Source organism: Mandrillus leucophaeus, unplaced genomic scaffold, assembly GCF_000951045.1.
Source record: "Mandrillus leucophaeus isolate KB7577 unplaced genomic scaffold, Mleu.le_1.0 Scaffold746, whole genome shotgun sequence".
NCBI lineage: Eukaryota > Metazoa > Chordata > Mammalia > Primates > Cercopithecidae > Mandrillus > Mandrillus leucophaeus.
The window spans coordinates 1549582-1562162 of NW_012108097.1; the positions used below are offsets into that span (position 1 = coordinate 1549582).

The window sequence follows — 12581 nt, forward strand, 5'->3', positions numbered from 1 at the left end:
GGCCAGGTTAAAAGAATCACCTGGGCTGCTTGTTAAATATAGTTTCCTAAACCAAGACGAACCTACTGAGTTAGAATTTCAAATGCAGAGACCTGACAATTGGTATTTTTTCCCCATGAAGCCCAGGTGATCAGGCCATTTGGGGAAACCTGGCATTAATGCTGACTGATATGATAGAGCTGCTAATCTCAATTGAAGCCTTCTCACTATCATCCCATTTTCGTTCTTTCATATTTTTATTGAGGAGCTAGTTACTAGCGATGCACAGATAACACATGAGCTCTACCTAACAATTTATACAGGACTCTGTTGAAACAGAATTGCAATTACTTTTGAAAGCTGTTACCTTTGATTGCAGGGTAGATGCACCTTAATATATCACACTAAAGCCTGGAACTCAATGTGAATTAGATCAGTGTTAGAATTCATGATATTGTATTATTATTTATTTGTACTTGTACTCTATGGCATATTCATGACACAGTTCTCCTTCATTAGTAGCTCTCTCTGCACCTCTGCATTTTGTTATTCCATTTTGTTGTTTCCTACTCTTCTTCCATCTGTTTTTGTAATATACTCAAACAGCGTTTTGATTACTAAGTTATTGCGTGATCTTTTACAACCTAATTAAAAGTGACTATAGGATTGGGACTATAGGAGATAATTTTATTGAATATGTTTTATTATTATATATTGAAACAGTCCAGTGTCCTTGTTTAGGCTAATTATGAAATGTAATTACTAATATATCCAAGGTGTTTAGTGTTGCTTAATGCCTCATTTTGATGTACCATTTTGACTTGTTAATTATTCCAACTTTCTTTTTTAGATTTTCTCCCTTAATTTGTGGATAAATTATTCTTGGTTCTTTCTGTGGATAAATTGACTTGAGATCATCAGTTATCTAAGTAAGAAACAAAATATCCCACAGTAAAGTCTTTGAAGATAAGATGATAAGAAAAAGGATATGATTAATGATGTGGTCATGATAATTTATTTTCATCAAATAATAGCACTTATGGGTTTCACACTGCTTAACAAAGTGTGATAATTTATGGATACTTTGAAAATGAATGCTTTACTTTCTCTTTAGTTAGAACATGTGAGGAGGTCTTAGGATTTTCTGGTTTTCCTTTGGGAATCTAACCTCCCTTTGTAGCAACCAGTGTGTAATCTACTAGCTTTCATTCTGGAAAAGAAAAAGATTTCAAAAATTATAAAAATATAGCACAGGGTGAATTAAGTACTTAATGTGACCATCTTCTATAAATAGTGAAGTCAGATTATGAAATACATTTCTTAATGATACTTTTATCTATCATTAGTGATAGAAATGAATAGTTATGAATGACTATAGAATAAAGTAAGAAACTATCATACATGTAACTTATTTTTTATTTCATTACTTTTTTAAAATTTTGAGACGAAGTCTTGCTCTGTCACCGAGGCTGGAGTGCAATGGTGCAATCTCAGCTCACTGCAACCTCCGCCTCCCGGGTTCAAATGATTCTCCCGTGTCAGCTTCCCGAGTAGGTGGGATTACAGGCATCTGCCACCATGCCTGGGTAATTTTTGTATTTTTAGTAGAGAGGAGGTTTCCCCGTGTTGGTCAGGCTGGTCTCAAACTCTTAACCTCAGGTGATCCACCTCCCTCAGCTTCCCAAAGTGCTGGAATTACAGGCGTGAGCCACCGCACCCAGTGATTTCATTACTGTTAAACAGACTTTGATTCTAGAAATATATCTCTGTAAAACGTGTGTGTTGTAGGCAGTGGTCATTGTTGTCCGGTCATTATCCTTGGAAAGCTGAATTTAGTTGAGTAGGCTGAGAATTACAATTTAGATCCTTAGATTAGTTTTGATGAGTCATTTAATGTCTGGAGCAGATGGACAGTGTTAACATGAATACTAAATCTTCTCATCATTTACCTCTGCTTGTGTTACAGAAACCCTTGAAACTCTCATCAAACAAGCAGAAAATTATACCAGTATACTTTTTTGCAATACCTACAGGAACATGGCCTTGGAGGCTGCTGCTTCAGTTCAGGAGTTCTTCACTGATGTGGGGCTGTATTTGTTTGGTGCAGATGTTAATCCTGAAGAATTTGTAAACAGATTTTTTGACAGTCTTTTCCCTCTGGTCTACAATCACCTCATTAACCCTGGTGTGACTGACAGTTCCCTGGAATACTCAGAATGCATCCGGATGGCTCGCCGGGATGTGAGTCCATTTGGTAATATTCCTAAAAGAGTAATGGGACAGATGGGGAGGTCCCTGCTGCCCAGCCGCACCTTTCTGCAGGCACTCAATCTGGGTATTGAAGTCATCAACACCACAGACTATCTGCACTTCTCCAAAGAGTGCAGCAGAGCCCTCCTGAAGATGCAGTACTGCCCACACTGCCAGGGCCTGACGCTCAGTAAGCCTTGTATGGGATACTGCCTCAATGTCATGCGAGGCTGCCTGGCACACATGGCGGAGCTTAATCCACACTGGCATGCATATATCCGGTCACTGGAAGAACTGTCAGATGCAATGCATGGAACATACGACGTTGAACATGTGCTCCTGAACTTTCACTTGCTTGTTAACGATGCTGTGATACAGGCTCACCTCAATGGACAAAAATTATTGGAACAAGTAAGTAGGAACTCCACATTTCCAGTCTGATTTCTTGTAATTCAAAGATAGCCATGATATACTTTGGGAAATAGTAGGAGAATGTATCAATTCATATATTCAATCTAAGATTTTTTTTTTATATCTTATGATAACATTTTGGTTGGCTGAAATACCACATTCTCCCCTAAGTAGAAGCCTGCTGAAAGGGTGAGTTCTGTGACATGGCAAGAGCTCAGGTTTGAAATCAGGAACAGCATAGATTTGAATCTTTAGCCTACCAGTAATTAGTTAAATGAAATTAAGTAAGTCCCTTTGGCCTCTTTGCACCTCAATTTCCTCAGTGATAAAAAGGAAATAGTAACATACAACATTTGAAGTATTCTTTTTTGGGAATATAGGCATTATGTATGCAAACTACTTAGTATGGTACTTGGTACTCTAAAAATGGGTAGTTATTGTTAGAATTTCAAAAGTATTTCGCTTTAAAATGGAAAATGCCAGTTATATATCCCTGAAGTTAAGACTTGATAGCTTAGTGTTCAAAAGAGTTTCTCCAGAGATGCTCCAAAATCTGTCACAGTGATGGTGTGATAATTTTTGGAAATGTAGTATATACACGGTCATGGTATTTTATTCCTAGCAGACTGAAAGGTTTTTAAAACACAATCATCCAATCAAAACATATGAGAGTTTTCTATTTGTCCCACCTTACACAGAACCATTTTTCTAAATATTTGCTGGCTCCCATAGTAATAGTTCTCATATCCCAGAGTGAAATAGGACAGCACGCTGATGGTTCTACTAAACATTTTCCCCTGAAATAAAATTATACTCTCCAGTGCCAACAAAAGACATCTCCTTAGGCTGACATTGATTTACCGAATTAACAAGCATTCTCATCAATTAGCTTTAAGTAGAAAATTTTAGTAAAGAGAGAGTTTCTCCACGTTGGTCAGGCTGGTCTTGAACTCTTGACCTCAGGTGATCCACCTGCCTCGGCTTCCCAAAGTGCTGGAATTACAGGCGTGAGCCACCGCGCCCGGCGATTTCATTATTTTTAAACGGACTTTGATTCAATTCCTTTAATTAATGACTGATAGAATGTGAAAAGCTTTATGTCCAAACACGTTTTTCCCTTCTCTTCCTAGCCTTCAGGGACTTGCCAGGTCCTGTGTGAGCCTTTATGTTTCCTTTTTCAAATTAGAAATGACACCCCGCTTTAGGTGGATTCAGCACAGCACCATAGAGTAACGTGTTGGCTGAAGTTTAGCTCCTACTCCCTGCTTCATTCAGCTGGGTATCCCTATACAATGAACCGGATTCTCAACTTGATGTAATGGCCTGGTCTTCTTGTCTTCTCACATACTTTTATGAAAATTGTACATGGCCCAGAACCTCTGAAAGGGATACAATAAACCATCTCAAAAGGAGGTACCAATGACTGCTGTGGTTTCAAGTATTTCATTGAAAAATAAGCATTTAGATCCAGGGAACAAAATGCTCTTATTATTATTAGTATTTTGAGACGGAGTCTCGCTCTGTCGCCCAGGCTGGAGTGCAGTGGCCGGATCTCGGCTCACTGCAAGCTCCGCCTCCCGGGTTCACGCCATTCTCCTGCCTCAGCCTCCTGCCTAGCTGGGACTACAGGCCCCCGCCACCGCGCCTGGCTAATTTTCTGTATAGTTTTAGTAGAGACGGGGTTTCACCATGTTAGCCAGGATGGTCTGGATCTCCTGACCTCGTGATTCGCCCGCCTCAGCCTCCCAAAGTGCTGGGATTACAGGCGTGAGCCACCGCGCCCGGCCAAAATGCTCATATTATTTTATTGAGTATCTCCAAAAGGGAAAGTAAGCACAATAAATCGGAGACCAAGTCCAGATTTGATTATTAATTTGGGGCATGATAATTTAATGTCCCAGGGCCGGGACCTTCTAATATATGTAAGTGAATAGGTTTTCAAGACCTTTTTTCTTACGTATTTTGGAAACCTGAAGGGCCTTTTTGTGTCCTTGAAATCTATCCTGTAGAAAATCTTCTGCATTTCCTGTTTCAAAGACTAAAATAAAATTTTGCAGTAGACAGGCAAGCTTTGAAATCCTGAATTTGCTACCCATTAGTCATGTGGGCTGGGTCAGCTTCTAAAACCCTTAAGCCTATTTGTCCTATGTGAAAAGGAAGGGAGGAATAACTTAAATGGGACAATGTTGGTCAGACTCCGACACTGGTAGGCAATTGGTACCTGAAAACCTTACCTTTTTCTCTCCTTATTCTAAGGAAGGCCCTGAGCAGACCTTGGTGAAGCAGGTGACTTTAGTATCTCAAAGTATTAGAATCAGGTTTATGTTTCCTAAAGAAGTTTTATACAAAACTTTCACGATGTAAAACTCCCTGTTGTATTTTCAAAGAGTGCTCTTTTTTAAATAAATAGTCTGATTTTATATAATAAATAGTCCTATGACTATTTTGAGAAACATCAGTTATTACTAATAGATTATGGATTCTTTTCTAAATAAAACAGAGCTCTCTTTTTTACTTATGGGAACAGAAGAAGAAACTGACTTGAACTTCCTTGAAAATTGAACCATTAATATTTATTTCTACCAACTTCAAAGTGACTTATAAGCTCTTTATCAAACTTTGATAACCAGTTCACATATCGATGACTTTAACAAATTCAAAATAAATTACTGGAAAGCCAGCAAATAATGACTTTCTCACATTCCCAAAGAAATCTCTAAGATCTAGTACTTCCAAGTCTACTCCTCCATAAACATGTATTTTCACTTTAAAATATCTGTGGAGATACCTGATGTAGGTACCTGATGTATATATATACCATATATATATAAATACACCTGAATGTGTTGGATGAATTTCAACTGGAAAAAAGTTTAGCTTTCTGAGGAAAATCGTAAGTACCTTATATTTGGTAAATGTTTAGAGTAACAAAAGTTAATTTACAAGAGAATATTTTTTAAATTTCATAATTCTGTGATTTTATTAAGACAAAGTTTGATTTAATAAAGCAGAAGAAGAGAGGTAGCAAAGAGTAGGAATTAAAAGCACAAGTCCTAGTGTTAAATTGGATTTCACATCTGTCTCTGCCTCTTACTAGCTCTGAGTCTACGCATTTGCTTATTTTATCTCTGTTTGCTTCAGTTTCCTCTTTGGTTAGATGGGGCGATGTAATACCATAATAGTATCCTTGTGAGAATAAAATGAACTTACACACTTAATGTCTTGTGCATAGTGTTTACATTTTACCAGTTATCACTATTACATTATATTATTTAGAAATAATTCACTGATTTCTCTGATTTTTTTTCTTTTTATTTGAAATGGAGTCTCGCTCTGTTGCCAGGCATGAGTGCAGTGGCATGATCTCAGCTCACTGCAACCTCTACCTCCTGGGTTCAAGCGATTCTCCTGCCTCAGCCTCCCAAGTAGCTGGGACTACAGGTGCACGCCACTATGCCCAGATAATTTTTGTAGTTTTAGTAGAGATGGGGTTTCACCATATTGGACAGCTGCTTTCAAACTCCTGACCTCGTGATCTGCCCGCCGTAGCCTCCCAAAGTGCTGGGATTATAGACCTGCACCACCGCGCCCAGCCTTCTCTTATGTTTTAAATGCTCCCAAGGTAAACATTTCTTTCTTAGGAGTATAGAGCTCAAAAAATATTTTAAATAATCATTTAATTAAACAAATCCTTGTAATTTTCTTTATGAATGAGAAAAATTGATATTTTCAGAAAATATTAGATAAATTTCTAATGTATTTTTAATATTAATGGATATAGATAGATTACCCTCTTGTTAGTAAATTATTAATTCATTTAGTAAATACATACTTCATATTTTTGAAATCGTATTTCTTAATAATTACATTTAATATATTATTTCTTGCTATAATTTCACACTTTTACTAAAAGCATAAGAACATAGGCCGGGCGCGGTGGCTCAAGCCTGTAATCCCTGCATTTTGGGAGGCCAAGACAGGTGGATCACGAGGTCAGGAGATCAAGACCATTCTGGCTAACATGGTGAAACCCCGTCTCTACTAAAAAATACAAAAAACTAGCCGGGCGAGGTGGCAGGCGCCTGTAGTCCCAGCTACTCGGGAGGCTGAGGCAGGAGAATGGCGTAACCCAGGGAGGCAGAGCTTATAGTGAGCTGAGATTGTGCCACTGCATGTCAGCCTGGGCGACAGAGCGAGACTCCGTCCAAAAAAAAAAAGAACATAGAGCCTGGTTTAATAACATTGTTTCAAGATGTTGTAAATGGTACACATGTTACCAGGAAACACAGCTAAATATTGATTCTATACGGTTTTAGGAAAAAAAAGTTGTTTTCTTTTCCTTTCTTTTCTTTTCTTTTTTTTTTTTTTTGAGACGGAGATAAAATAAAATAAAAGTTAAAATAGTTAAATAGTTAAAATAGCAGGATTGTTTAGGACTAAGTGCTAATTTTGTCCAATTTATTCAACGATATGATATATATTTTCCTAAAATATCAATGTATATGAGATTTTGCAAAAAATAAGTACTAGAGAACAAAAAAGGTTGGGAAGAATTCTCAAAATCTCAGTCTCCAAAGTAACCTAATTAAAATACAATGCCATTGCAATTTTAGATATTTTAAATTTAGATATCTAAATGCAATACATTCTACAGTAACTATCACACATGAACTTGACAAAAGTCATGACATTTGGTTAGCGTCAGTCAATCTAGTGCAGTGTGGGAGTTTTTGAGTGATGAAGAAGAGGTGGCAGAGTGCATCACCTTCTCGAGGCCATGACACTTTCACAATCATAAGAAGGCTAATATGCCCTTTCCCTAGAAAAATAACACACGCTGACACACAGGCACATGCAAAATATTGCATATAATTTCAGTGACTTTATAGCTCCTGTGATGCCACAGACCTGAGGGTAAGGACCCCTGAGTTAAAGAAAGGACATCCTCATTCTTAGGGTGAAATACAGTGATACCAGAGTTGGTTCCTAGAGAGGTTCAAACATGGACGAAATTATTTTGAAATTAATGTTGGATATGTAGCGTATGTTCTTTTGACTATGACTCAGATCAGAATGTATAAACTTTAGACAGAGAAGAGATTGGAATGAATAAGTAGAGTTATATATGGAATGAATAAGTAGGGTTGCTCCAGTTTCTACAATATATGAAAAGCTGACAATATATTATTTCTGAAATAAAAATTGTTTTGGTGGGGGAGCTTTCATTCACGTACATATTTGGACTTGACTGCCACAAGGTGGAAGGTGGTAGCCAAAGGTTGTGTGTAAACTACCTCATAGACAAAGCCCATGGGTGGTTGGACAAAATTTCATTAAAAATACATTAGTAGTGTTGAAAGATAATATTTTTACCTTTGCCTAATTTTTGTTTAACATATGTGGTAGGTTGATATTGAACTTGTGATTTCGTATATGGCTTTTCTGAGGAATAAGACTGGGAACTGACAAAGAAAAAGAAAAGGCATAAGAAATAAATGTGTAACAATTGAGAGGGGAAAAATACAAGCTCCTGGTGTGAAAGGCAGCTTTGAAAGAATCCAATCAAAGTGGGATGACTGATTTGTAGAAAACACTGTAAGCTAATAAAGTAGAAAAGGAAGATTCATTAGACCATAGAAAAGTTATCTAGTCCAGTTCTACATAGAGATCATTTGTAAAGGTTTTCACCCACCGACTTCTGGTCACTAAATAGTGTTAAGGAACTTCTTACTCCAGATGTGGCCATATTAAGTGTGTAGTGACAATTAATTGTTTCTATTTTTAATATGAGGATCATTTTGTTTTTTTCAAATATGGAATGAGATGTTTTCTGATTAGAGACAAGTCAAAGGGTAATTTCATTGTGCACGGATTTTCTGTTCAGATGTCATAAATATGACACTCTGTTGAGGTTGTTCTGTGATATTTCAGCCTCTGCTGGTAGGAATTTTCTTCACATGCCTGATTAGATCTGAATCCTTCTTATTTTGGAGATTTGACCCCTGCATGTGTGTACTGTACTAGTGGAGTGGTGATAGTGGTAGATGGAACCTCTCCTGAGGTTATTAGCCATGGTCAGGGCTAATGAAGACTCATGTACCTCATATGAGGCAAGTCCAAAATTCTTTAGGGGCAGATAACAAGTTTGAATACTTTTTGTGTCAACAGTTCATAGAACTTTGAAAATGTTGCATGATTATTTTGTGATTTTATCTTTCTGATAAATATTGTGGTGTGAGTTACTAGAGAATAAAGAATGATAATCACAGTTATTTATTTTTACCTAATTTCCTGAGAGAAGAAAAATCATTAAATATCTTGTGAAGGTCCGAAGGTCTATAAAGCAGAATCTGAGCAAAGGCCTCCTAGAAGAGTGGTCCATCACGTTTGTGGACATCTCAAGTTGTTGGAAAGTTTATCCTTCTGGTGAAGGATTATATGTATGTTAAACAGTCACCCATGGTATACTAGAATGTAATGTTGTGAAGATAGGAACTAAGTCTTGGCCATCTTTGCCTTTAAGTATTTGAAGGCTATTATTCTGTCACTTTTCTTGACATGTTCTTCTTTCCAGGTTACTCACTCCCATTTAATTCTAAATGTAAAAGGGAAAAGAACCCCTTATATTCTTCCTCAGTCAAATTATGTGTCAAATGTGCATTTGCTTTTATTAAGTTATTGAGGTTTCTTTGAGCAAACAATCTCTTATCCCAATATTATGAGCTGTTTGTCTCCTGGGAATAATAAATTTTTAATAATGTCTAGTGATTCTTTTGAATTTTTCTGAAATAATTTCTGATTGAATTTTATGTGACTAGGTCTTAAGGTACATTACTGATGCTTTCAGCTACTTTGAAAATCCTCCTGCTACTTTTGTGGGGTAAATGTTCTCTAAATTGATACTGCATAAACCCATGTGTAGGTCTTTCCACAATTTAATTTCTTTTTCTTAATTAGTTTTTAATTGTCAAAAATTATATGTATTTATGGTGTACAACATGATATTTTGATATATGTAAAATAATTAAAATCAAGCTAATTAAGATATCCTTCACCTCACGTACATGTTTTAGTGAGAATGTTTAAAATCTACTCTCTGAGAAATTTCAAGTGTATACTACGTTGTTATTAACTGTAGTCACAACGCTGTACAATAGATCTCCAGAACCCATTCTTCCTGTCTAATTGAAACTTCTTACTTTTTGACCAACATGTCCTCAGCCTCAGCCTTGGCAACCACCATTTTTTTTTTTTCTCCTTTGAGTTTGACTTCTTTAGATTCTACATAAAAATGAGATTCATACAACATTTGTCTTTCTCTGCCTGACTTATTTCACTTAGCATAATTCCTTCTAGATTCATCCATGTTGCTACAAATGACAGAATTTCTTTCTTTTTTAAGGCTTAATATTCCACTGTGTGTGTGCGTTTGTGTGTATGTGTGTGTATTCTCTTATTCCATAGGTTCTCGCTTCACTCTGTTGATTGTTTCCTTGGCTGTGCAGAATCATATGTATGTATCTCACATCTGCTTTATCTATTCCTCACACTTAGATTGATTCTGTATCTTGACTATTGTGAATAGTGCTGCAATAAACACGGGAGTTCAGACATCTCTTCCACATACTGATTTCATGTCTTTTCAGTGTATACCCAAAAGGATAATTGCTGTACCATATAGTAGCTCTATTTTTAATTTTTTGAGAAACCACCCCACTTTTCTTCATAATAACTGTACAAATTAACATTCCTACCAATAGTGTACAGGTTTCCCCCTTTCTCCACATCCTCAGAACACTTGTTATTCTTTTGTCTTTTTAGTAATGTCCATTCTAACAGATTTGAGATAATATCTAATTGTGGTTTTAATTTGCATTTCCCTGTTTATTCATGATATTAAACATTTAAACATATACCTCTTGGCCATTTATGTTTTCCTTGGAGAAATGTCTATTCAGGCCCTCTGCTGTGTTTAAGGTTATTTGTTTTATGTTATTGAGTGTTTGAGTTCCTTATGTATTTTGGATATGAAGCCCTTATCAGATGAATGGCTTGCAAATATTTTCCCTTATTCCATAAATTGTCTCTTTACTCTGTTGATTGTTTCCTTGGATATGCATAGCATTTTAGCTTGAAAAAATCTCATTTGTCTATTTTTGCTCTTGTGGCCCGTACTTTTGGGGTCATATCAAAAAAATATTGCTAAGACTAATGTCAAGAACATTTTTTCCTATGTTTTCTCCTAGTACTTTTATAGTTTCAGGTCTCACGTTGGTCGAACATCAATTAACTAGAGATGCACAAATTTATTTCTGGGATCTTTATTCTGTACCAGTGGTCTACGTGTCTGTCTTTATACGTGTACCATGATATTTTGTTTATTATAACTTTTAGTATATTTTGAAGTGAGGTAGTGTGATGCCTTGTTCTTATTGCACAATGTTGCTTTAGCAATTTGTAGTCTTTTGTGATTTCATACAAATTTTAGGAGTTTTTTCTCCATTTCTGTGAAAAATGTCATTGGTACTTTGATAGAGATTGCACTGAATCTATAGATGGCTTTAGGTACTGGACATTTTAATAATATTAACTCTTCTAATTCAAAAATATGGATATCATTTTACTTAAGTCCATCCTCTTTAATTTTTCATCAATTTTTACAGTTTTCAGTGTACATATCTTCAACCTCCTTTGTTAAATTTATTTTCTAAGTGATTTTTTTGGTAGTTGTTGTAAATGGGATTGTTTTCTTGATTTCTTTTTCTGATAGCTTACTGTTAGTGTATGGAAGTGCTACAGATTTTATGTTTGTTTTGATTAGCAATATTAAGCATTTAAAAATATACCTGTTGGCCATTTAATAAAATTTGTTTATTATTTCTTTACCAAATTTATTTATTATTTATCACTTTTTTTCTTGGAGTATTTAGGGTTTTCTATAAATAAGATCATGTTATCTGAAAAGAGGCAATTTAACTGTTCCATTTTTTCTTTTTTTTTTTTGGATGCCTTTTATTGAGTTTTCTCGCCTTATTGCTCTGGCGAGAAATTCAAGTACTATGTTGAATAGAAGCGGCAAGAGTGGATACTCTTGTCTTCTTCCTGATCTTAGAGGGAAAGGTTTCAACTTTTCACTATTAAGTATAATGTTAGCTGTGGGATTGTGATATATGGCCCTCATTGTATTGAGATAAATTCCTTCTATAACTTATTTGTTGAGAGTTTTTATCATGAAAGAATATTGAATTTTATCAAATGCTTTTTTGTGTGTGTTTATTGAGATCACATTTTTTTGTCATTCATTCTGTTAACATGGTATATCACGTTTATGTATTTGTATATGGTGAACCATCCTTGCATCCCAGGGATAAATGTCACTGCTGTTGAGTATGGTTTGCCAGCATTTTGTTGAAGATTTTTGCATCTGTGTTCCTAAGGGATAATGATATGTAATTTTTTTTCTTTTAGTGTCCTTATCTGGCTTTTGTATCAGGGTAATGCTGGCCTTATAAAATGAATTTGGCAGTATATCTTCCTCTTTGACTTTTTAAGGAATTTGAGAAGAACTGGTATTAGTTCCTTTAAATGTTTGGCAGAATTCAACTGTGGAGCCATTCATCTGGAATTTTATATAATGGGGAATTATTTTAAAATGTTTGATTCAATTTCCTTAATCATTATTGGTCTGTTCAGATTCTTTATTTCTTCATGATTCAGTCTTGGAAGTTTGTATGTTCCTAGGCATTTTTCCATTTCTTCTAGGTTATCCAATTTGTTTGCATATACTTATTCATTTTATTCTCTTAAGATCCTTTGTATGGAATTATCTGTATATTTCTTATTTATTTATTTATTTATTTATTATTATTATTATACTTTAAGTTCTAGGGTACATGTGCATAACGTGCAGGTTTGTTACATATGTATACTTGTGCCATGTT

The 12581-nt window shown here is 35.6% G+C and overlaps 1 protein-coding gene across 1 annotated transcript in view; it reads left to right on the forward strand.

The window, feature by feature from the left end:
• LOC105529068 (glypican-5) overlaps window positions 1-12581 on the forward strand; it is a gene marked incomplete at its 3' end in the record, with an annotated part of 368759 nt that overhangs the window by 297508 nt on the left and 58670 nt on the right. The window contains exon 3 of the mRNA XM_011966121.1: window positions 1946-2640. Coding sequence (XP_011821511.1) covers window positions 1946-2640 — 695 coding nt within the window. The remainder of the gene's footprint in view (window positions 1-1945; window positions 2641-12581) is intronic.